The sequence below is a fragment of the Trachemys scripta genome, chromosome 5, assembly GCF_013100865.1.
Source record: "Trachemys scripta elegans isolate TJP31775 chromosome 5, CAS_Tse_1.0, whole genome shotgun sequence".
In the NCBI taxonomy this organism is placed as follows: domain Eukaryota; kingdom Metazoa; phylum Chordata; order Testudines; family Emydidae; genus Trachemys; species Trachemys scripta.
This window is the reverse complement of record NC_048302.1, coordinates 54,878,127-54,904,690: the sequence shown is the minus strand read 5'-3', so window position 1 is coordinate 54,904,690 and position 26,564 is coordinate 54,878,127. Positions and strand designations below refer to the sequence as shown.

The 26,564-nt window shown below is 39.5% G+C and overlaps 1 protein-coding gene across 4 annotated transcripts; it reads left to right on the top strand.

The window, feature by feature from the left end:
• The first annotated feature begins 224 nt into the window (after positions 1–224).
• Positions 225–19,331, top strand: PRMT9 (protein arginine methyltransferase 9). 4 transcript variants are annotated; one of them, XM_034772022.1, is made up of 14 exons: positions 225–252; positions 1,397–1,450; positions 2,142–2,342; positions 2,886–3,034; positions 4,743–4,979; positions 5,948–6,115; positions 9,466–9,568; positions 11,636–11,742; positions 12,151–12,343; positions 13,745–13,928; positions 14,331–15,039; positions 17,970–18,123; positions 18,594–18,716; positions 18,940–19,331. In XM_034772022.1, exons 2-14 carry the CDS (start codon positions 1,445–1,447, stop codon positions 19,153–19,155), a joined length of 2,550 nt encoding a protein of 849 aa, XP_034627913.1. In that variant the 5' UTR covers positions 225–252; positions 1,397–1,444; the 3' UTR covers positions 19,156–19,331. The 4 variants fall into 4 exon arrangements, with proteins under 4 accessions (XP_034627913.1, XP_034627909.1, XP_034627911.1 ...); XM_034772018.1 differs by lacking the exon at positions 225–252 and adding an exon at positions 259–508; XM_034772020.1 differs by lacking the exon at positions 225–252 and adding an exon at positions 259–668.
• Positions 19,332–26,564: the final 7,233 nt, after the last annotated feature.

Here is a 26,564-nt window from a genome sequence, read left to right as displayed (position 1 = left end):
CGCCGGCCTCACTAGCCCAGATTTTGCTCCTCGGCCCCTCTCCTGTCCCTGCCTCCAGCTGTCTGGCCCCGTGCGCAGTGATCACCTCTGCCCCCCCTCCCCCGCTCAGACTGCCCCCTTCACCCACGTGACGGCAGAGCGCACCCCGGCGAGGGAGTCACTAGACGTTACTGAGCATGCTCAGTTCTCCCGAGCATGTTCAGTAACCTCCAGGCTGCCTGTCGTGTTGGGTGGTGACGTCACGCCGGCCGGGTGAGCGGCTGCGCGCGGAGCGGCTTCCGGGCTTCACTTCTGCGCGTGGGCGACCGATGTGCTGAGACGCGCACGGCCCGGCGCTGCGTGCGGCCTCCAGGGGGACCCGGCGTCCAACGCCGTGGTTGTAGCTGTGAGGCAGGGTCTCCGCCCGGCGCAAAAATGGCGGCCCCCGGCTGGCGCGTCCGTCGTCGGCTCCGGATCTGTGCTGTGGGCCGAGCCGGAAGCAGCCAGGCCCGCCGGAAGAATCGCTGAGGTGACCAGCCCTCGTCTCCCGCTCCCCACCGTCCGCCCGCCGCCGTGTGCGACACATTGCCCCGTCTCCTGGATCGCTCTCAGCACTGCCGCCCCAGGCTGCTGCTGCTTCCCAGACAGGAGCTCGTCTCCCTCCTCGCAGGCACCAGTTCCTCAGATCAGTGTGCGTCCGCCCCCCATATACACACTGCGTCTGCTCCCCCGTATACGCTCATTTCTTCACGGAGGGGTACATTCGACCCCCCTCATATGCTCATTTCCTCATAGAGAGGGTACATCTGTGTCTGTCTCTGTCTCGTATGCCCCTGCACCCAGGGTATTTGTAAAGAATAAATACAAAAATAAAAGGAAATGGCCACTGTGCCCATTTAATGTAGGCAGTACAAGTAGTTGGATGATCCCTGCAGCATAAGTGCCAAGCAGACATAAAATAGAACAAACAGATACTGAGGAAAATTGTTTTTCCGCAGGGTTTGGCAGGAGGGAAATCCCACCAGCCTGATACATTTAAAAGTGCTTCTGCACAAAGTGCAAGGATGTCAACATGTCTCTGTTGCAGCTTTTCCTGTGTCTGGTACTCATTTCCTCCCATAGGAACAATACTTTCCCACCTTAGAGCTGATCAACAGATGTTTATATTGGTATTTTAAAGTATATCCATCATCTGAACTTCTCTCTTACTGTTCTGTTTTCTCTTTAGTTAATCCATCTCTTCAAATAACTGTCATGTTTGTGTCATACTTCTGTTACATAGGTAGATGGAATAACTGCAGAATAGTTGATGAACTTTCATATGGATTACTGTTATTTCTTTGTGGTGTAATACATCTTGAAAACATCTCTGCTGATGTAACTATATTGGAAACTTGCCTTCTGTATTATCTTTCAGTCCTGGGATATAGTCTGAAAATCCTGAAGGCAGATCCAGGACCTATATATGGAAGTAAGCACTTAAAATTAAATTGGGCACTATTTCACAAAATGTGGCATAAGATTATACACAAATTTCTATGACATTTTAACATTTTATTGTTATGGAAAAAGTTGTCATAATTTTGTTGCTCTTAGATGTTAAGTACAAAGTAGATTGTCCTCAGTATCCCCTTTATGGAGACTATTTTCTCTGGCTATATATTACGCCAGTTGTATTACTGAAAAAGTTTAATTGTAAGTTTTGTGGGTAGCTAAGCATAAAATTCTGTGTTTGTGTACATATAAGTTTATAAAAACAAGTTGATCCTCCAGAGACCTGCTAAAAGGGTTTCAAAAGTTTAGCAGAAAAAGTTGTGCAGTTTTAGGCCTTGTAAAGACTTGTACACATGTTTAACAGTGGAAATACTCAAAATGTGTAAAGTTAAGCACATCTTCAACTCTTTGTAGGATCAGGGGGGTCTTCGTCACTGCATGCTAGAATTTTAAAATATTTTGACCTGTTACTTTTATTTGCAACTTACAATTACTCTAGGATAAGAATCTTTTTTTGTTTGAGTACTTTGGCACCTTAGAGACTAACAAATTTATTTCAGCATAAGCTTTGTGGGCTACAGCTCACTTCTTCAGATGCATAGAGTGGAACACACAGACAGAAGATATTTATACATACATATTTTATTTTTGTTTATGGGAATGCACAGTTAATTTTCTTCAAAATGGCCAACTCTAATGCCAAATCTCATCGTGGCCACCGAGGTGGTCAGGAAGCTGGCAGACGTGAGCTGGTTTCCAGATCTTTGCAGAGTGCTCAGCATTGTCTGGAAGATCAGGATTTTGGAACTGCATATGCCCACTATCTCCTGGTACTAAATCTAGCTCCTGAGCTAAAAAATGATGTCAGGGTGAGTGCTTTTTGAATTATTTTAGAGAGTTCAATCTCAATTATATTTTTTTCCCTATTAACTTTCTAACGAACAGATGTTGCTTTTATTTTGTATGTAACTTATTTTGAAGAATGGAAAGGAGAATTAAAGAGAAACAGAGCAGTGTTATGGATGACTCTGTAATTTGGTTAACCAGAGCTGTATGTGCTTGAGGGATAGGGTTTAACTCATTTAATCTTAAAAGCTGAGTGAATTTAGGGTTTTGTAAAAATGAGGCATTATTAGAACTGGCTTGCACTGTACAGACTTTCTACATACAGCTCTGTAACATGTTAAGCTGTGTGCTGATTAGAGATAAGTGTAGCTGGAGTACTAGGAAGAGACTACCACACTGGAGAACCTAAGCTAGCCCTTCCAGCATTATGTGTTGTTAAGGAAATAACTGTGCTCATGTTCATTTCAAGACCAATTTCATACTACCTCCTCTAAGTTTCCAGTGTCTTCAATTCCCTGGTTTTGATAAGCTATTACTGATTTAGCAATGTTTGTGTCACTTTTCAGGAAACTTTCCAGTTTACCCTCTTCAAATGGGCTGAAGAGCTAGCTTCCCTTGCACGGATTCAAGATTTATTTAACTGCTATGAGCAGGCCCTGGAACTGTTTCCAAATGATGAAATAATATGTAATAGTATGGGGGAACATCTCTTCAGGTTGGTAGTAATCTATATTCAATTTTTTTTAGATGCATTATTTATTATTAATTAGTAATAAACATATAAGGATCTGATTCAGCTTTGCTGAATTGAGCATGGGCACAATGTTAAGTATGTAATACTGAATTTCAAAACTGTTAAATCAGTATAAATATATGTACAGTAGCCACTGCTTAACCATACTGTTCAATCCTAAGAAATGCATTTGGTCTTTAAAAATAATAAAAAAAAATATACTGCCTTTCAAATGTCACTTATCAACTCAGGCAATAGTTATTTAATGAAAAATTAGACCAGAACGGTTGAAAGCCACTGTGAAGATTATAGATTTGGGTAACTTAATTTTTGTACGTGGTTATGTTCCACGTTTCTGTAGGTGTTATGAAGATCCTCTACGTCTAACTCTGTTCTGTTCTGTTCCTCCTAAAGATCCCACGTTACAGCCCGTTCAGATAAAAGAGGGCTGGTTCAGAATATGAATACCCTGTAAGTCCCCTCTTCTTGATTGGTTTGAGCCTTAGTCTTTGTTTAACAATCTAAGGCATTTCCCTTCCCTGCGCAGGTCCTAAAAGGTGCTGCACATGCTGCCCCCACAGTGCTTCAAGTTCCTGCCAGCGTGGTGTGTTCGAATAGGACTTGGCCTTGAAACCGTAATTCCTAACTGGAAATCCAGATCACTTGTATTAGAGTGGTCCGCTCTGATTCTCTTTTTTAAAAATAAAGAGCAAAAAAAACCCTTCTTACTATATTTTCCTTGCATGTTTTTCTTAAACTTTAAAAATGTTCAATTTTTAATTGTTCCTGGATTGAGAGTTTCAGCCCAGAGCAATATTTTACGGTAATTATAATCTTCTTAAAATTGTGATCTAATGGAAACATGGTAACTCAAGCTGTGACAATTTGATATGAGCTGTGATGTCATACATTACACCTGGATTGGGTAAAATCTTACTTTGCTTTGGTTTTTGGAGATTTGACGTGGCTCCATTCTGGCTTGCATTTCTGATTCACTGTTGCTATTTTTATTGTGCAAATAATCTTTATAAGATGCCAATTGTTTTACTGCGGCAAAGGCATGGATGAAATGAGAGGTAGAAGCAGAGTACAATAAATGATGTCTTTTATGTATTTTCACATTTTAAATCACCGAGGGTAGTACTATAAATCTTACTTTATAAGATAACTTCATCCTTTTTGACACAGACCCACCATATCACTGGTTAAAGAACTTAAGTTTATATCCTTAAAATGTGAAAACATAGGGACTTTGTGCACTAGTGCTTCATAACTCAATTTTAGCCAAGTACATTGCTTGGTTTTCTAGTGAAAACATTGTTTTATAAAGGAGCATATTTAGAGGAAAGGAATCTTTGTCTGAAACAGTCTTGTAAATGAAAAATTCTTATTTTCAACACTCTCTTAAATTAGTTAGAGCTCACTTTTTTTTTTTTTGATCGTTTGCCCAAGGTGTACCCCCTCTCTCTCTCTCTCTCTCTCTCTCATATGAAGACATAGCCCTTAAAGGAAAATAAACTAGCTTTCAAATTGTGACTATAACAGTTATTAAAAACAACAGTACTTAACAATTCAGTAATGAATGTCTAAAAATGTGGTGTTTTTTTCCCCTAACATGTTGAAGTTTCAGATATCTGGCAGTCAACTGTATACTTCCTGCTTATTATTTATTTGTCATTTTTACTATTAGAATGGGCTTTAGAGATGAAGCAGCTGGATATTTCCACAAAGCACTGAAGCTAAACCCTGACTTTGCTGATGCAAAGGAGAATTTTTACCGTGTTGCAAACTGGCTGGTAGAACGTTGGCACTTTATCATGCTTAATGACATCAACAGGAATCTGATTTACCAGAAAGCGATTGAGAAGGTGGTCCGCTCTGGTTGCAGAGCTGTTCTAGATATTGGAGCAGGAACGGGAATACTGAGGTTTGTCATAAATACATGTTTAACGTAAAATATATTAATAATTGCTTTTTAGCAGTCATTGTCATGTACATTTAAATTATCCTTTGTGAAAAAAATGAAAATTAATTTTCATATATTATTAAAACAAAGCTTAAGGAAGGAAAGACACAACTAGAGTTGTTATTGTGAAGTGAGTACCTAGAACTCCATCACTAATGGTATGTCTGGTATCCACATGCTGATTTAATACATGTTCATTCAGTCACAATGTTGAATTAGAAAACATACCTTGTAGTGATAAACTAAACAGATGGGGCTCCTGGAGTCTAACAGAGAGATAGATGGTTAAGGAGTGATTTGGTCACAGTACATAAGTACCTATGTGAGGAAGAAAAAGTTGATAATGGGCTCTTCTATGTAACACATAAAGGTATAGCAAGATCCAATGGCTGGAAGCTGAAGTAGACAAATTCAAACTGGAAATAAGTTGCAAATTTTTAACAGTGAGCGTAAATAACCAATGAAACGTCTTATCAAGGACAGTGGTGGATTCTCCATCACTGGCAATTTTTAAATCAAGACTGGATGTTTTCCCTAAAAGATATGCTCTAGTTCAAACAGGAATTAGTTCAGGGAAGTCCTGTGGCCCTTATACATGAGGTCAGACTAGATGATCACAGTGGTCGCTCTGGTCTTATAGTGTATGAATTACTGCCTTTATGTAATACATATTATCTTTGTAGTGAATTTGGACAAACTGTACTGCTGATAATACAGTGTATACTGGGGAAATCTGATATCAACCCAAGTGCTATAGTTTGCATTAGTACTGATATTAGGTACTAGTATTCTAAAGAATATGAAATAAATGCTACAGTAAATGTAAATATACTTTAAAAAAATTCAGACTTTTCTTACCTAAAATAATTTCTAATTGAAATTTTGACAAGAATAAACTAATTCCTATGGTGATTTCTGTTATTTTGCAGTATGTTTGCCAAGAAAGCTGGAGCACCTTGTGTCTATGCCTGTGAGTTGTCGAAGACCATGTATGAACTTGCTTGTGATGTGGTTGCAGCAAATAATATGGAAGGAGAGATCAAACTTCTGCATATGAAGTCTCTTGATATAGAAATTCCAAAGCACATACCTGAAAGGTAGCTTAAAATAGCCTACTGTGATATCGTCTTATTTCAGTTTTGTTCATGAAAGTGGAGAAGAACTGCACAATGTAACATACTCTCTAGAAAACAGAAAATAATTGTCTATTGAGATGATACTTTAAAATTCCCACAACATTTGTCTGTTAGATTAATATTTCTCTGTCATAGAAGGCCGTATTTAACTATATCGCAAGTAATGTTTCACTGTTCATTAGAGTGAACTTCATTCATTCAAACCATTTACCTACCAGGTAAAGCATTTGGACAGACAAACCTGAAAGCAGGCAAAAAGAGGAAAAAAATAGAACAATAATACAGTCAGTTAGGTCAGTGTCTGGTTGTCAGTCAGGGGTCTTCCTCCTCCTGTTCTTGGAAATTTTTTGGCAGTAGCTTTTGTATGTGCTGTCAGGACTGGTAAGTCTGGTTAGCTCTCTAGGTCCATTCATTTGCAACAATGCCAGACCCTTATTTAATGACTGTAAGGTTCTTTACATCATAAAGGTTCCAGGAGAATAATTTTACATCATCTTTCAGATTAGTTCCACTATAGACATCTATGTCCAGTAGGTGTTTCGAGTCCACAATTCCAAGAAATTATTGTCCTAGAGATTTTTCAAAAGCTTATCTACTTAGTCAAGAGGAAAAAAAGCTAATTCTAGATCCTGCAATGTGCTACATCTATTGACTTTAATGGATACTCTTCACCTCTTTGGATTGCTTTATAATGGCTTGATCCTAAAAATAAGTTTAGGGGGATAAAGGAAAAGATGGAACCCAGTCCAGTATAAATATGAGATGAATATCTATGATTTCAAAAGGTTCATATGTTCAAAAGGTTGTCTACTAAGTTTCAAATCTATCATATTTTTTTTAGGTGCACTGAAAAGATAAATTACCATACCAGGTTAAACCAAAGACTTCAGAGTAATTTGCATTTTAAAAATTTAGCCTTGTATCTTCAAAATGATTATTCAGTTGGTGGTGTTTTTCAAAATATGTATACTTCACTGCTGGAGTAATCTTAATGTGATTAATGGATTCCAAAGCCAGAAGGGACCACTGTGATCATCCAGTCTGACTTCCTGTATAACACAGGCCATAGAAATTCTCCAATATAATTTCTTTTGAAATAGAGAATATCTTAAAACAAAACAAAAAAATCCAATCTTGATTTAAAATTAGCAAGTGATTGAGAATCTACCACAACTCTTGGTAAGTTGTTCCAATTGTTAATTATCCTCACTGTTAAAAATTTAGGCCTTATTTCTGATCGGAATTTGTCTAACTTTAGATTCTAGCCATTGGACACAAAACATTGGTTGACTTGCATCCTAAGGGCTGGTCTACACTTAGTCCGGACTTCGGACTAAGGTACGCAAATTCAGCTACGTTAATAACGTAGCTGAATTCGAAGTACCTTAGTCCGGACTTACCGCGGTCCAGACGCGACCGGAAGTCTCCCCCCGTCGACGCCGCGTACTCCTCTCGGCGAGCTGGAGTACCGGCGTCGATTGTGAGCACTTCCGGGATCGATCCGGGATCGATTTATCGCGTCTTAACCAGACGCGATAAATCGATCCCAGAACATCGATGCCGTGCCTCCGGACCAGCCGGTAAGTGAAGACTAGGCCCAAAAGTTTGACATCTTTGTTTATTTTGAGAGACTTCTATACTTAAGAAAACTTTCAAGTTTACCATGCTTAAATACAATTTTTTTTTCACATGTTTAATAACTTCTTAGCCATATTTTCTAATTACCAAATATGATTACATGTGTAATTTGCTCCGGTATATCTTGTACTTAATTCTGCAATTAATTATAATGTCAAGTTTGGAAGATCTCGCTGATTTCTGTGGTAGGTCTAGATGCCATAAACAAAGGATTTTAACTTCGTTACTCAAAGGAAATCTGTTGTATTCAGGAGTGAGACAAGATGTAAGGGGATCCGCACATGAGGTGGACATTTCTTACTTGGTGGCCTCTAGGAGGTTGGTGGGAATTGCCCTTTTGCAGATCCTCCACCCCGAGGTTGGAGAAGTTTAAGCAGCACAGAGGGCTGCTTTAGACACTGGGCTGAAGTAATTATCTGCAGGGCCATGTTATAACTGCTCCAGGTGGATTCTAGTTCTGATACATTTCTCCCACCTCACATTCCCCTGCGGAGCACTTCATGCTAGTTGCTGGCAGCTGGCACAATGATTTCATCCTTAGCAAGTTCAGGTTCTCTGGTAGCTTTCAGAAAAGGGCATCAGCATCTTTTTGTTCAGTTTATAAGATTTCTAGTGTCGGTAACTTCATCTTGTTTTTATTCACACTTAAATGTATTCATGTAGCATCAGTATGTTTTAGCTTTATTTTCTGTTTTTGTCTTGAAATGTGTATTGATTTATTTGCTCTACAGTTGTCCTCTCATCTTTATTGCTAGTATGTCCTTTTATATGGTGGTTCTGGGTTAAATAGTAGTGTCGTTTTAACCAAATTATAATGTATTTAAAAAACTTTGTTGATTAGGCTACTGAGTCCACTCAGCATCCCAGAAAGCTGTTGGAGTTGGCAAACCACAGTTTGACCAAGCATTTTAGTTTTCAGCACATCTGGTTAAGAGTTGTTTTCAACTGGGATGCTTCTGGGGAGCTGTAAATTTAAATAGCAGAAATCTATTAAGGGTTGCTGGTGTAGACTCAGCACTATTTTACTGAAGCTTATTCATCATTTCAGCCTTGCTGCTGTTGGTAGTATTGAGATTTAAGATTAATCTAGGTGCCTTAGTTTTTAGTCTCAAATTAAATTACTAATTTAAAGGTAATATGTGGCCACTAATCTTTTTCATGTCCTGTTTAGAAGTTGTATTTAAAGTATAACTATAAAATTGCACTGTTTGCATGCTTATAACAAACTGATGATAGAGCAAAAATTTTATGAAATCTCCTTCAAGTGCTAATCACTGTTTAATTTATTTTACATGTAAGCATGTGTTCTGGGATATGGTCTGCCATATTTCAAGTCTGTTTGAAAGATCCTGTTTATTTTTATGTTTGTTTTAGGTTCTTCTCATACCTAATGATTCATAAGCATTGTCTGGAAAGTTTCATGTAAATTGTTGCTCAGTTTATAAACTTGTTATAACAACAACTTAAAATATGTTCCTCTGCTGGATGTGTTTTGCTTTTCACGTACATTAATTAATACTTTAATAGCACAGCTTTTTATCAACATTTGCTGCCTCTAGATTCAGTTTACGTTTGTATTTTACTTTAAAAGGTGTGACTTCTAGCAGAAATTTGTAATGCGCATTACCATCTCATAACTGTAACTACCTTTTCTTAAAAACAATTTTTCATAGGGTTTCCCTGGTTGTCACAGAAACGGTAGATGCAGGTTTGTTTGGAGAAGGGATTGTGGAGAGTTTGATACATGCTTGGGAGCATTTGCTTTTACAACCAAAGGTAGGTGATATATTCAGACACTCATAAATCAGAACCACATTGAGACATACATACATAACACATCCTTATTATGAATGTTGCACTCTTCCTAATGTTTAGACAATTGATGCTTTATTTTTAAATTTGAGTTACATTAATGCTTGTGAAAGTGAGATTTTACAGCCTTGTTGGCAAAAGTACTGTATCGTACCTGTTATATGTCAGTAGACAAGCAGTGACAATGCCGTGAGAATGACACTGCCTTATCAATGTATTTCAGCACTAACCTGGAGCAGTGTAGGGAGGGTAGTTCAGTCTTTATGGCTCTTCAGTCCTTGACCTCTGTGTCTATCAGTGGTGCCAATTATGATGACTTTTGTGTTGTGGACACCTGTCTACTGCAAACCAGACTGAAACCTATTCATTTAATATTAAGACACAAAACAGCTGTCAGAAGACCATGCAGTCAGTAGAGATCTAGGCTGGATTTGAAACAGCAGCCTAGAAAAAAAGGGTTCACTATGACTGAAACCAAAATCACCTCGTATGTAATTAATAAAAACTAGTATACATCTGCTTCTAACACTAGAGGGCATTCTGTTACCAATCTGTTAAATCTTCCAGTTCACCCTTATTTTATATGTAACAATTCCTTGGTGATTAATTTGAAAAGCTGGAAGTTGCTAGATGCATCTTGCCTTTAAGACTATGTAAATGTAACTCCCCTCCCCCACACCAAAAACAAAAAACACAAACCCACCTCTACTTTTTATTACCTGTGTCTGACAGACTTTTATTTAGGTCTCATGAAATAATGGGATGCAGTCTGTGAAAAGTTACGGGATCTAGTTTCTTCTTTTATGTTTCCCTCCCAAAGAAAAAAATACCTTAAAGTCACCATCTAGATGAAGGGTTTTTTATCTGCTGTATTAGACTGAAATTGATGACCTCCAGTGTTATAAAACAGGAATAGTTTGATTTATTCATTTTGCATGTTTTTAGCTAACTTGTATTCCTTCAAGTTAGGATCAAATACAGGATTTAAAATTACACAAGAAAATACAATGAGCTGTCACACACAACTGGTGTGTAAATAATCGAAAGCTTATGTGTAGCTCCATGAGAGGGTAGTTTTAGATGTACTAAAACATAAGAACCATTTATGAGGTTCCTTCTTTCGATTCAGTCTTTCTGCCATGTCTATGTTGTCATTCAGTGAGTTTATATATATATTGATCAGCAGCTTGTTTATATTGAGACAGTGAAGAGAGAAAAAAGACAATAAAGAGAAAGCTAACCTACATCTAAAATACAAAGACTTGACTAGAACAAGATAAGTATGGAAAAGAGATATTTGAGAAAAAGTATGCAGTTGATACAAGAGAAACAACAAATGCTGAAAGATAGGCGGTAAAAGTAAAGTATTTTTAAAACACATATTGAAGCTATCAAATTAATTACTGGGAAGTAAGCAAAATAAGCAGGGGATAGACTCCTAAAATCACATTGGGGAGCATGACTTATTAGAAACTCAGTTGAGAATTCATATTTAATACAGATGGGCATTATTGAGAAATAAGGAGTTTTGGAAAAATATTACTTTACAGTTACGCCTGGAACTTAAAATGGGATATTCTTCAGGCAGATACATTAGGAAAAAACAAAAATACTATCTCTTAGTGAGTGACCCTTTAATATGCCATCATTTTTTTGTGATGAAAGTGTATGCAAAGAAAAGGTAGCTGGGGATGCAACAGTATCAAAGGAGCATTTGAAATGCTGAGAGAAATGAAAAAATTGGGAAAATAACAACAGCTTTTAGAGTTTTCGTCCTTCATTATATATAATATACAATTGGCTGTTTTTCCAGGAAAAGGGGCATAATGTATTTCACAACATTTGCACAAAAAATTGAATTGACTGCAATTAAAAAGAAAAAATTAAAACATCATTAGCCTTGATAATATTTATTAAAGTTTTTGAGATAATAATGAATGACACAGAGAAATAACAAACTTAAACTCAGCAGTACCAGTAGAAATAGGTCTTCATCTCATTGTGCCATTTTATTTATTTACATTTTCACAGCCTAAAAATCAAGACATTGGCACAGAAGACTATGGTCAAGTTATTCCTGCAGGTGCTATTGTATTTGGGATGGCAGTGGAATGCAAAGAGATACGCAGACATCACAGGTGTGTTTATACCTTGACAGGATTTGGAGCTCACATTTGACAGATTTAGGAAAAGAAATGTGATCAGTTTAAACAAAAGGGGAATATTTTTTATTTTCCATTCACTTAACACGTGTGTGTGTGTGTGTGTGTGTGTTTAAATGAGACCACCAACTTAAGCAGCTGTGCAAAGTATGAACAGAATTTCTATATGGTTGGGTGACTGAGCTGGTACTGATTAACTTTTAGGTCTGTATCTAACTCCTGAAAGAGGTGTACGTTTAATATTCCAGGAACAACTACCAACAATGACTGTTATCACACTACGCACTCAATATGTTCAGTGTTCAAGGGGAAGGATTGTGTATAGCTTTGATTTGTCTAATTTAGGCTTGTTTGTGGTTTTCTTCCTCCCTGCTCCCCTCCTAGGGTGGGAATACAAGAAGTTGCCTGTGTGCATTTGGCAGAAACGGTGGAGTTCTGTAGTCCAACACGTGCTTCTGTGAACTCAGAGGAAACTATTGAACCTTACACCACAGAAAAACTCAGTAGAGTTCCTGGGGGTTATATGCCACTGTCAGAACCCTTTCAAGCCATGACAGTGGATTTCAACAATCTGGAGGTAATGATTTCTTCAGTCTTACATCCGAAAAGAAAAACAAACAGAAAACATGTAGAGCAGCTGATGCAGAGCCAAAAATCTGGCTTGTCTCTAAGGGTATTTATTCATTGCAGTTTGGTTGGGTGATAGTTATCTGAGTGTGAGCACCCAAGTTAGCCTATGCTGGGTGTGAATAACCACACTGCAAAGCCGTATCTGAGTTAATGTGTGCTCACTGGGGCTGCACTCACCCGTATGCATCATTAGGACTTCTGGGGGTATATCTCATGGTTCCTTGTGCTGCAGGATTCTTTCCCAGTGAATTATAGAAGAACTTGTCTGTCCTTCTGGGAGGGAATTGTAAGAAAGCTGTTGGAGGACTGTCAGCGCTCAAGTGATTTAGCTGCATTCTCACTGCAAAGTGGACAGGTTACCAGTTTGAGTAAAAGTGGCACCTGAGCTCTTGGCTGGAGCCCCAGTTAGGTCAGCTAGTCTAGGTTGAAAGCATCAATTAACTTGGGTGAGGGGGTTTTGTGTGTGAACAGAAGTAGAGATGGGGACAACATCCAGAAAGACCCTGAGGAACTCTGCAGTAAAGACATACCCTATGTAAATTTATTAAATGTGGTGTTCCATGTTTGTCCATCTGCCCTTGACCTATTGGCTAATTTTTACCACTAGAATTGCAATATATAAATGAGTTGTGACTGATCAGATTTCAACTAAAATTATAGGAGTGCATTTGAATTGTTGAGGATGACACAGGAAAGATTTTATATTTAAAGTCAAAACATTACCACTTAACAATGAGCTGCTCATAGATGGTTGCAGGGGAGAGTGGGATAAGTCACCATTCAAACAACTAATGACTTTTTTTTCCCTATGGAAACCATTTTGTACATCTATGTTTTGACAATGCAAATAGGTTTATTTTGTGTGTATGTGTAATGCCGACAGACCCTGGTCGTCAGCGGGCAGAATCGAACCAGGGACCTCTGGAGCTTAGTGCATGAGCCTCTATCACATGAGCTAAATGCCAACTGACTGGTAGCTAAGGTTGTAGAGCAGACTCTTTAACTCTCTTTAAGTGGAGTTGTCTCTGCATACACTGGCAGCTCACTTGTTCCCCACGCCCCCATGCCCACTGTTGGTTCTCAAATAGTGTCATTCAGACATTCTCTTTTTAAAAACAAACAAAAACTATTGACACACTAGCAGTTGGGAGCAGGGTTACACATCAAAGTATGAAATTCAGAAATAAAACTAACTGCTTCTGGGGTTAATTCTAAAAACAGGCTCTAAACTTACATTCCCAACAGTAAAAAGGAATCTGACATGCATTCCATTCTCAACTTTAGTCAGCCATCACTCTTGGAGAAAGAGGTACTCAAGTTTTATTTCTCTTTTTACCATCTTGGTCAGGAATTGAAAAGCCTGGCAACTAGGAAGCCTAGCAAGATCAGCATACCTGTCACTCAAGGAGGCGTGCTGGATGCTATTGTGGTCTGGTTTGTACTACAGCTTGATGATGAGCACAGTCTATCTACAAGTCCCAGTGAGGAAACTTGCTGGGAACAAGCAGTCTACCCTGTGCAGGGCCTTCCTGGTATGTGGATTTTCCATGGCAATACTATTAACTTTTTTATATTTTGTTTATTTGATAGTAACTAGTCTTAAAAGGATGCTATCAATTTGCTTCAGAGATAAGGGAACATATTAGGGAAAGAGGATGATGCGTCACTAACCATAGCAGAGTCCTTATTTCTCTTCCTCAGTCTCCCTGAGCATTCCTTGGAATCCTTACTTCGTTATTAACTTAGCCTTTCCCCACCCATCACTGTCCCTCTTCTCTCCTCCTCCTGCTATGTCAGTAGTTTCCTAATAGTAAATGGAAAATAGCTCTAATGTAGGGTTTTGCTTCCTAAAACCACAGATTAGGCATTTGTAGGACACTCCCCTTATAATTTCTGAAAGTTATTAATGTACCTTTTTGTACTTTTTTGATAAGATTATTCTGTGAAACCTGGAGACACTGTGATGATGGAAGTATGCTGCAAAGATTGCTACTTGAGGATCCAGAAGATTTCTGTTTCGACTTCAGAATATGGGATGGACATTGAAAGGGAGAATACACTGGCTTCGGGCAATGAGGCTGAACTATGTAGTGCTTTGGCTAGTCTTCAGACTACTAGCACATCGGATGGCATGCGGCAGGAATGCATGCTTGAATCCACTGAAATTGCACTTCTAAACAATGTGCCATACCATGAATGCTTTAATGCTGCCATTGGCAAAGTGTTGTCATCCTTGATCCCAACGAGAGAATCTCTGTCAATGGATGTTGATGGTCATGATAGAGAGATGAACTTTGAAAAGCGTCAAAACAAGAATTCCTCATATACAACTCATGACCCTTTGTATGTATTAGATGTGTCCGAGGGCTTTTCGATTCTGCCAATAATTGCTGGAAAACTTGGGCCAGTTAAAGCTTACAGTTCTGTTGAAAAAGAGCAGCATCAAATAGCCCTTAACATAATTTCAGAAGTCAACCATTTCCCTAAAGAAACATTGGAGTTTTGGCTCAGCCACTTAGAAGATGAGAGTGTGGTGTTACAGAGACCCAAATCAGACAAACTGTGGAGTATTATAATTCTGGACGTCATAGAGACTTCAGGTTTAATCCAGCAGGAGGTGATGGAAAAGGCAGCAATATCCAGGTACTGTATGACATTTATAAATCTTCTGAAGGTGAGAGAGAACCTCCCTAGTAATTCCAAGCTTCAACCTGTCTGACCAAAGGAGGGAGAGGAATTATTTAAGCTCAGTACCAATGTGGACACAAGAACAAATGGATATAAACTGGCCATCAGGAAGTTTAGACTTGAAATTAGATGAAGGTTTCTAACCATGAGAGGAGTGAAGTTCTGGAACAGCCTTCTAAGGGGAGAAGTGGGGGCAAAACACCTATTTAAGCTTGATAAGTTTATGAAGGGGATGGTATGATGGGATAGCCTAATTTTGGCAATTAATTGATCTTTGACTATTAGCAGTAAATATGCCCAGTGGCCTGTGATGGGATTAGATGGGGTGGGATCTGAGTTACTCCAGGGAAATCTTTCCTGGGTGTCTGGCTGGTGAGTCTTGCTCACATGCTCAGGGTTTAGCTGATCGCAATATTTAGGGTCGGGAAGGAATTTTCCTCCAGGGCAGATTGGTAGAGGCCCTGGGGGTTTTTCATCTTCCTCTGCAGCGTGGGGCAAGGATCACTTGCTGGAGGATTCTCTGCACCTTGAAGTCTTTAAACCACGATTTGAGGACTTCAGTAGCTCAGAGATAGGTTCGGGGTTTGATACAGGAGTGGGTGGGTGAGATTCTGTGGCCTGCGTTGTGCAGGAGGTCAGACTAGACGATCATAATGGTCCATTCTGACCTTAAAGTCTATGATTCTAATTAGTGATAAATTTCTATAAAAATTAAATAATTTGTGATTTAAAAAAAAAAAAAAAGTAGGGAAAATCTTATGCTTGGCATACCAGAAATCTAAACAACCATTGTCCTGATAAAAGCTGAAGCAGCATGAAATTTTAAGAGATGTGAGTGATAGAACAAGCTCAGAATCTTGTAGATTTCAAGCTGCTGTGGAACAGACTGAAATCTGTCAGGGACAGATACACGTGAGCTAGAACAGAGATAGAGAAAAAGGGATAGCTAACAAACAAAAAGGTAACACAAAGCAAGAGAAAAATGAAGAAAATACAAGACAAAATAATAGAAAATAGCAAGAAGGGCAAAAACAAACTGGGAGGAATATTAAAGAAAGGATGAATCTTCAGTTTTAGAGGGTTTTTATTGGGGTGGTGCGGGATGTGTATCACATTTTCATCTATTCATCCAGACTTTTAGTGAGGTCAGGATAATAATAGCCAAAGGGGTGTGATTTTGCTGTGTCAGCCCTTTTGGGGAAGTTGGTTCTGATTGTGTCATATCTACATTCACATCAGTTGTCAGAGACTGTGAACATATGGCTAAGATGTAAGTCTCTATTTTTGCCATTTGTTGTCCCTGCTAGTGCCTTTGTAAAGAGACCTCTGCTGGAAAACAACGAGAACACAAAGTCAATGCAGAATTAAATACCTACTTGCTGCTGCTCTTGACAGTTCAGCAGTCTGTGTCAGGGAACTGAAGAAGCCTCTGAATTCAACACAAGAATACTGTTAACTTTGTTCTTGTGTGAATTGAGAATGATTTAGTTAAATATTTAAAACACCACTGGCATCCCACATCTGGGTGATTTTATCTAATTACCACTACCCTGGGCACATCATGGATTAACTGAATTCCTGCCATTTTCATTCTGCACAAGGGATTGACTCTCAAGCAGGATCCCACTCTCCTGAACAGTGCCCTAGTGATCTCTTTCCCAGCACCCTCTGGCTTCCAGTTTTATTAACAGCTTCGGTTGCCATTTTTTCACAATCCTTCAGTATTGTCTGAGTCAGTGTTGTAAATAAAGCAGACCTTGTATTTGAAGCCTAAATAGCCTATAACACCATCTTAATGAAATAACTACATTCTACATAAGAATGGCCGTGCCAGATAAGAACAGTGATCCATCTAACTAGTATCCTGACTTCCAACAGTGGCCGGTGCCAGATGCTTCAGAGAGAATGAATAGAACAGACCAATTATCAAGTGATCTGGTCATCCAGTCCCAGCTTCTGGCAGGGCACTGGCCTGGAAGGGCAGGGCTGGCACTATCATAGAATGGCCTGTCTCCAGTGCTCTTCCACCTGACCTGTCACTGCTCTTCACTGGGTATTTCATATTTTGAGTTCCCCAAGTCAAAGACAAACTAATGTCAACCAGCCTTCAAAGAAAATGAATCCTGGTATAATACAGTGCAGAATTTGACAAGGTATTTTAGATTGGGAGTGATCTGAATAGCTGTTAGGCCCCAATTCGGGGAAGCACTTAAACACTTCTGACTTCAGTGGAACTTAAGTGCCCATCCTGAATCAAGACCTTAATGCAGTCAGTTTAGTTCAGGGGTGGGCAAACTACAGCCTGTGGGCTGGATCTGGCCCATTGGCCATTTTAAGCCAGCCCGCGAGCTCCTGCTGGGGTGCCCAGTTGGGGGGCTGCACCACACGGCGCGGCCCCGCTCGTGCTGGGTTGGGGGCTGCACCACATGGCTTGGTCCTGCTTCAGTGCTCCAGCCAGGGCCCCTGGTCGGGGGCCGCACCACGTGGCTCCTGGAAGCCACGGCATGGCCCCACTCCGAGGGTTGCGGGTCGCTCCATGCCTAGGAGCCGGAGAAGGGACATACCTCAAATGGCTCCTGGAAGCAGTGGTAAGCGCTGCTCAGAGCCTGCACCCCTGAGCCTCTCCCCACACCCCAACCCTCTGCCACAGCCCTGATCCCCCTCCCATCCTCCAAACCCCTCCCAGCCCAGAGCACCCTCCTACACCCCAGAGCCATCACTCCCCCTCGCACCCCAACCCCAATTTTGTGAGCGTTCATGGACTGCCATACAATTTCTATTCCCTGATGTGGCCCTCAGGCCAAAAAATTTGCCCACCCCTGGTTTAGTTTCTTACTAGCAGGAGAACACATTTTGGCAATAAACATTTCTCTCTCTCTTTATAGGTGTTTGCTTCACTCTGGAGGAAAGATATTCCCACAATATGTGGTGATGTATGGGATGCTTGTAGAATCGCAGTCCTTAGTACTTGAAAGTGCAGTTCAAGGGACTGAACCCACACTTGGGTTTAATATAGCACCTTTTATCAACCAGTTCAAGGTAAGAAGTTAACGACATGCTTCAATATCAAGCATAGCTCTCAAAACCCATAAATGCCCAACTGAGGGCCACAATCACAATATAAGGAATTTAAGAAAAAGCAGTGCTGGAAGTATTAATTAATTTTTTCAGTATATTTTATAACCTAAATTCTGTCCATAGATACTGATGTAAATTTACTATAATAGCAGTCAAGACGCATGCTTCAGGTAGGGCAGAAGTGATTTGTGATCTGATATGGAGAGCAGTAAAAGTTATGACTTCCAACACTTCAGTGTTCAGAAAAACAGCTTTGGTAGGAGACTGTTTCCTTACGCAACTTGTGTCATAAGGACCAGATTTAAAAAAGGATTAGAAGTGATAGTTATTGTAGCAGTTCAGTTCCTTTAAGAAACAGTGCAATAATTCATAGATTGAAAGTTGCAGTTGTATAATAGTTAAGCCTGAAAGCCTGGTACATTCCTCCTCAGGTGCCTGTTCGTGTGTTTTTGGATCTCGCCACATTACCATGTGTGCCCTTAAGCAAGCCAGCAGATCTGCTAAGACTAGATCTCATGAATCCCTATTTGAACAGCTCCAATAGAGAAGTCAAGGTAAGTTGAGCACGCACTTTTTTTTTTTTTTTCCTTCAATTCCTCATTATTATGGTTGAAAAATTCAGTACAAAAGCTATTTCAATGCAGGCCACTTTGAAGTAGATTTGAACAGTTTGAATCACTGTATTTGATTTTCTTGATCTAGACACTACCAAAATACAAATAAAATCAGTGAAAAATTAAAGTTCTACTTCCTTAAACATCCTCTTTTCATTTTTAGGTGCAAGTTTCTAAGTCTGGCCACGTCACTGCCATTCCATTTTGGTATCATGTACATCTAGATGAAGATATTTATTTGGATACGTCAAGTGATTCCTCCCACTGGAAACAAGCTGCAGTTGTTCTTGACAAACCGATCCAAGTTCAGCTTGGAGATGAACTTGTGCTCAACATTCAGCACTATAAAAGCAATGTCAGCATCACAGTAAAGCAGTGAAGAGTAGTCACTTGGAAACTGGTTCATATGTTCAAATCAAAGAAAATTATTTTGGCTTAAATATAATTATCTATGCACGCTAACCGAATGGCTCAGCATTTGAGATGTTTAATCGAAGATGAGCATAAAATCTAGGTTTTAGGGTTTTTTATTATTAAAATTTTTGTTTGTTTTAAGAGGGCTTATTGATGAACTACACGCCATTGTGCAAGGACATTTTGAACTGTTGTAGTGAAGCTTAGCAGCAGGAAGCTTCATTGTTAACTGAATTGATTATTTCTCCAATTTTCCTTCGTACAAGCTGCAGAGGAAGCTGTAATTTTTGTTGCAGCGATGCTCACAATTTTTTTTTTTGTGTAAGGTGCTCAGATACCTTAGCAGTAAACACTGTATAAATATCTGTATACATAGAATGCAATATTGTGAAACACTGAGATCCTCCCCTCAATCCCACACCTTCTTTGTGACAATTATTTTAAGTTACATGAAGTGGTATTAAGGAGGCAGTTTTAAAATAAATTCCTGAATGCCCTATGTGGCTATAAAGAACAGGAGTACTTGTGGCACCTTAGAGACTAACAAATTTATTANTGTCTTAACCACATGACCATCCTTCTACCCTGCACAACAGCTTCATGACTCTGACAAGTGTTTCTTGTGAATAAACTTGTGCTGCTGCAATTGTAAGGGTAGTGCAGACTCAGAAGGACAAAACCCAGGGGCCTAGAGGCAATGAGAAATAAATATACACATATTAAGATCTACAACAACTGGGGAGGTGGGGGAGAAGAGTTTAAGAGGAGGGAACATAGCCACATAGATTTCAGAGTAGCAGCCGTGTTAGTCTGTATCTACAAAAAGAACAGGAGTACTTGTGGCACCTTAGAGACTAACAAATTTATTAGAGCATAAGCTTTTGTGGGCTACAGCCCACTTCTTCAGATGCATATATGTTCGGAAGAAGTGGGCTGAGGCCCACAAAAGCTTATGCTCTAATAAATTTGTTAGTCTCTAAGGTGCCACAAGTACTCCTGTTCTTTTTGTAGATACAGACTAACACGGCTGCTACTCTGAAATCTATGTGGCTATGTTCCCTCCTCTTAAACTCTTCTCCCCCACCTCCCCAGTTGTTGTAGATCTTAATATGTGTATATTTATTTCTCATTGCCTCTAGGCCCCTGGGTTTTGTCCTTCTGAGTCTGCACTACCCTTACAATTGCAGCAGCACAAGTTTATTCACAAGAAACACTTGTCAGAGTCATGAAGCTGTTGTGCAGGGTAGAAGGATGGTCATGTGGTTAAGACACCAAGATTCAGGAAGTTTAGAAGAACAAGGAACCGTACTATGAACTTTGAGTCACTTATTCTGTCTCACTTTACCCATCTGGAAAACGGGGATACTAGTTCCCTACCTACCAAGTTCACCAAGATTGTGAGATTGCTAAACGTTCGCTATACTCAGATTCTGTGGTGGTGGGTGCACTTGTATGAGGTTATTTTGCTGCTCAGAAAAGACTTTAACAAACTCTTAAAGCCTGCACTGGAATGCACTACTTGACAAATGCTTCACTACTGTGTAAGAGGCGCATGCACTAGCTACAGTTTGAGAAATGTTAACTTTGTTACATGGCAAAGATTAAGAAGTTGAGGTATAATTGAAAGGAATTAGAAAATTTCAAAAAGAGGGTAGAAAAGAAAAATGGTAAGCTGTCTTCTCAAATTTGCTGTTAAGAAAGCAAAAACCAAGACAGTTTTTTCCATATTAAGATTCTAAAACAAAATCTATTGTCACTATTTTGTTGTTTCCTACTCTAAACAGACTGTGGATCTTAAAGAAAAAGCTCCAGATATAGTTCAAGCTCTGAGCCCATTCCATACAAATAGCAGCCTATGCACACTCTGTGGCACATGCACAATAAAACTGCTTTTATTAAAGGTAAATCTGAATCCTCTGCCAAAGCCAGGCTATTCAGACAGCAGAGCAAGGGAGTCTGGTACAATGAGTATTTATGGACAGATTAAGTTGCAGTGCTTAGTCCGCCTTGATTTCTTCTTTCCTCCTTTGCAAGAGAAGGATACAATTATAGTTTGATCTTCACTTGTATCAATAATGTCAGCATAAAGGGCTGTCAACACTGTTCAAGGCTCTCCTTGGTGTGTGGAAGAAAAGTCTGGCCAAGTCACCACCATCCCATTTTGGCTTCTGTGTTGCTGCATATTCTCACTGTCCACAGATTCCCAAAGGAGAATTCTTGCAGGTGACAAGTCCATTGGGCCTGCTAGATACGATGGCTGGCTACCAGAGGGATACAGTCCAAGGACCCAGCCAGGGAGCGGTTGGACCGTGGGGCTGCATTTCAAAGAGAAGTGGAGGCAAGAGCTTGTCCCTTGATGGGACTGGTAAAGGGGTCTTAGCAAGGTAGTCTATCCAAGGACCATGACAGAAGGCACTGACCTTCCTTCAAGTCCATAATCAAGCACCATCATACCTATTTTTTTCTTCTGAATTAGAAAATAATTGGAATAAACCCCCTTCCCTCTGTACTGTAAAAGAACCTCTTCCACTGCTCCAAGACTTAGAATTGATTCCACCTCTCAAAGCACAGGGAGGAGCCGAGCCACGTGGGGCAGCCCTCCACCTGGAGCGTTTTAAGCCAGCCCACATTTTAAGTGGAGGGCCGAGCGGCGTGGTGCGGCCTCCCCACCCAGCGCCCCGACAGGAGTGCTGGGGCTGAGCTGTATGGTGTGGCCCCTGACCTGGCTCCCAATGATCCAAGGGCCATAGTTTGCCCACCCTTGGTGCAGGAGCATGATGATAGGGTGCATGCATGACCTCAGTGGACACTGCTAGCCAAATGATTCCAGTCTTGAGCAGATGTGCACCAGAAGTGGAATAGTGCTGAGCTGCTCCTGCAGACTTTCACCCATAGCCAAGGAAATTAAGAGTGAAGGTGCAGGGTCTCTCAAGTACTCCTGCTAATGCTTTTGGGGAAGTCAAGCCAATGCAGAAAGACAGGCAAGAGTAAGTGAAACAGTCAGAAAACTATGAAGGAGAATGCTTTGGACTTCTAGTCCTACCTATTCAAAAAGCTTTAAAAATAGGCATATCAAGGAGATTTTCTACACCAGTATTGGCAACTTCAGTAGCCATATTCCAAACAAGGCTCCTGCAGCTGAAGTCTGCCGCTCCTGTAACCTTGTCTACGTGAAGGGTCTCTATATTGCTAACTGAATTTTTTTTTTTTTTTTTTTTTTTTTTTCCCCAAGAAGAGTTCCCTAGTGTTTACCAGGTTTCAGCAAAGCAGTGCTGTTCAGGGATGTAAATAGTCTAAAAAGTTAATGGTTAAGCAATTAAAATTATATTGGTTAACTGATGCTCCTGGCACAGCTGGGGCTAGGGCCCCTCTGGCCAGCATGGGGCAGCCAGCATTAACGGTTAAGATTGGTTAATGGTAAGCCTAATGCTTACTGGTTAACCGTTTAACCTTTTACATCCCTGGTGCTGTTGGCATCAATCCTATTATTGAGGGCTTGTCTACATGCCCTATAGGACTGAGATTTCTAACAAGCTGCATATTGATTGGTCTAGTGCACACCAGCATTGGCTACACAAAGAGTCTGTAGTGTGCTTTTAATATAGTGCTGTCAGTACATTTAGTGAGCACTAGCATGGTCTACATTGACCAAATTAATATGCTATATTATTGCACTTTAGAAATCATCCCCTCCACTGTCCGTAGAGAACATTGCTGCTCTTTCTAGAGAAGCTTTAAGTCGCAAACTTCCATCAGAGTATTTTTCATTCTCTGCAATCCTTCAAGTTCAATTTTATGCTGAAGTCAAAATTTGCTGATCATATATGTTCATTTATTGTAAGCAGATTTTACATTTAGTATATTTTTTAAAAGAAGTAGGAAAGATTTTTTTCTTCCAACTGTACTCAGAGTTCAGTAGCTATGTGGTAGTTGTCCTATTTTTGTGACCCAGTGCTAATACTGCCTTAATTTTTTTTCATAGCCTTAAATAGATCAACTTCTTAAAGGGAGGAGAGTAAGAAACAAGTTACCGAGCCAAAACCTCAGAGACCATGTCACTGAATACAGTGCTCTGTTCAGGGAGGATTTTAATACAGACGCTCCTTGGGTTACGCAAGATCCGACTTACACAAAAAAGTTCCATAAGGCATAAATAAAATTTCCAAGTTGCAGAAAATATTGTGTAGCGTACAGGAACGCAAAGTACTGTAGTGCGGTGTGCGGAGGAATACAGCAGTAACATCTCCTACAAGGGAAGGCTTTGCGCTTCACAGCCTCTGTCTCGGGTTAGTTCAGCGATACTGTATTTCTGTTATTTCACCCTATCATTTCATTCCTCATCTACAAATTAAACCCATTGTCATCCACCACCAAAATGCAGCCTTCAGTGTGCCAGGATAACAATAGGATTAAGGTAAATGCAAGGCTTTCCAGAAAGGAATGATTGTGTAAATTGGGGAGCATCTGTAATCCTTAACAAACAGTGACAAATACAACTCAACAGGCATGAGAGGTTCCTCATCTTATACAGAAGACATTTTTCTGATCCAGAAGTAGGGACTCCAGATAATCTGTTCTTTATCTATTTTTTGATAATCATAATGAATACAAAGGATCTGATTAGGAAAAGATGGAAGATTGGAGGTTGTGACCATGAGCTACTTGAATTCAGCATATTAATAAATTGGAGGAAGTGTTAAGTTTTTCTGAAAAAATAAAATGCAAGAAGTCAGCAAGTTGACTGCTTCTCTGTGAAACTACAACACCTGATACAGAAAGAAAATCCTCTGAGAAACATGAACAGGAGGTAATAGTTACAATCGTATCTTTAGTTTTCAGAAAAGAGAGACTGCGAAATGAGTTAACGATAGGGTGGGGGTTTAAGGAAAAGTACTAAGAATGTGTAGCTTTTAATAAATCAGAGGATGAAATGAATGACTTAAAATAGCTGATGTTAAACTCTTGTGAATGTCTTCCAGAAAAAATAGGACAGTGAACAATCCATAAAGAATGGATTATAATCTGGAATTTCCTATCTAATTTTATCAGTAACTTGTAAACATCTTGGGACTGGAGCACAGCAATTTAGATTGGGACATTTACTTGTAGTATAGTAAAGGAATTGTTGGGGAAAAAAAACCAGCTAATCCAGGTCACATCCTAGAGCAATAGCTATCAAATTTACTGTAGCAATTGTTTTCAAGACGACGAACAAAGGTGGTACTGAAATTTTTTAAAAATCCGTTTCAGATTTTTAGAAGGAAGGTAAGTGGCAGGGTCACTCCACCATAAAATAACTTCCCTCCCAGTTGAAATAATTAAAAAATAAGGGTGGGGGGAACAATAACTAGACATATGGTTAGAAGGGACCGCAAGGGCATTTAGTCTAACCCCCTGCTAAAGATGCAGGATTTGTTGTGTCTAAATCATCCAAGACAGATGGCTATCCAGAATAATACATATTAGAACCAAGGGCAGAAAAGTTCAACAAGGGAAAAAAGCAAGGTAATAATTCAGGGAAATTACAAAGGAGAAACCTAGGTCACTCCCAGCTTCCTAGGAATGAAATAAACAGGAAGTGAAATTCAAAAATCTTGATTCTCCACTGCTTTGCACCTTGCATAATCTATACATCTGTGTGAAGTAAAATATGAACAGATCAAAATTGCTTTTGATACAATCTGTCTGGCCAGGCCCTTGCAATTGTATCATCTAAAGGCCAACTTTGCTGCTATCACCTATACTAGTCATCTGAAAACTGCCAGAAGCACTTGAGCTGCAGTCCATGCTGGATAGGGAAGGGGACTGCCGGAAGGGCATTCCTTTGGAGAGGCATGCACTTCTGGAATACGCTCCTCTGCCAAACAATCTGAATTGGTTAACACTTAAGACAGATTACAAATCCCATCTATTTTTTCAGGCCATTAGGTAGAGAAAGATGAAGTTTAGAACTGTGGGGAGTGAATCTTTGATCTTTAGCACTCCAATTATTTCATTTTGGCTACATAATGGGAGCAGGCTAAAGGATCTGTGAATGTATTTTTTGAATATGGTTTTAATATCAAAAGGCTCCTGGGAGGAGGTGCTTATGGATAAAATCAAAGTACATAAGCAGGTTGGTATTCTGTTTATTAACTCAATTCAGGTGACATTTATTGCAAAAATACCTTTTTCCACTGCAGGCCCCAAGATACTGAAAATGCTGAACATGTGTTTGGATTAGTTACATTTAAGACATCTTTTTTGAAAGAGGGAGGTATTCCCCCCACACCCTACATCCAAGACTCCTTAACTAGATTATAGAAATAAAATCAAATAAAACAGACAATGAAGACATTTAAATAAAATCTTTATTTGCTTATTTACAATGAAGGTAATGAATCAGCATATTGTAAGTGTGATTTGCTCTCTTTTCTAACAACTTCAAATACATTAAGTACATACTCCACTTCGGCTATAAAATATGCAGCCTAGTGAATAAGGCAAAATATTTACATAACACTAGTACTGCAAAAAAGCACTTAAGATGAATTCACTGTAAGAGTAAGAAGTTACAATTAAAAATCTGTTCTGTAAAGGGTATCAATGCTGGAAAAAAGTTAGTCACAAGTACTTTTTGGTGGAATGTTGCAGATACCACTTTAAAAAGCATCTACGCTGCTCCAGTTTTATTTCTCTATATAAATGTCAAATTGCAAGCATGCAATGCAAATGCAAGTTTGATGTTGGGATAGAAAAAATACCCCTCTGGTTTCATCAGATTTGCAAAAAAAATCCTTAGAACTCTGATATAAATGCCATTATTTTTGATCTGAAGTCTGTAATGTTAGTATCTTCCGTATTACACTACCTACTTGATTCCACTTTAATGAATATCTTACTTTCCCTCCCAATGAGAAGGCAAGTTTGCTACTGAATTTGAACGTAGGCTATAGCAGAGGCATAAGATGACAGTATAGCGACAAACAAACAAAATCTATAAATAGACAACTAGACATTTTGTTGGGAAAGACACCTTTCTCTTAAAAATCTTAAACATGTCAAAGTAGGGTAAGTTTATTGCAGTTCTAAGTACAGAAGTCAGTTTCTCCTTCAACTTATGAAATGCTTTTCCTGTTTGACACTTCGCAAACAGTAATTATTCTTACCAGTATGCATGTGAAGTAGGTGTTATTCCCATTTTAAAGACAGAGAAAATGCTGGTAAAATGTAAATTACTTGCCTAGATTTGTGATTAAAATACATTTCTGGCTCACAATCCTGTGCTCAGACCATACCTCTCTAGGAGGCAGCCCAGCAACTCAGGGCTGCCACGCTAAGGATGGCAATTTGGGGTTCTGGGCTCAGTCTCTTACAACTTAGGCCTGTACGGAG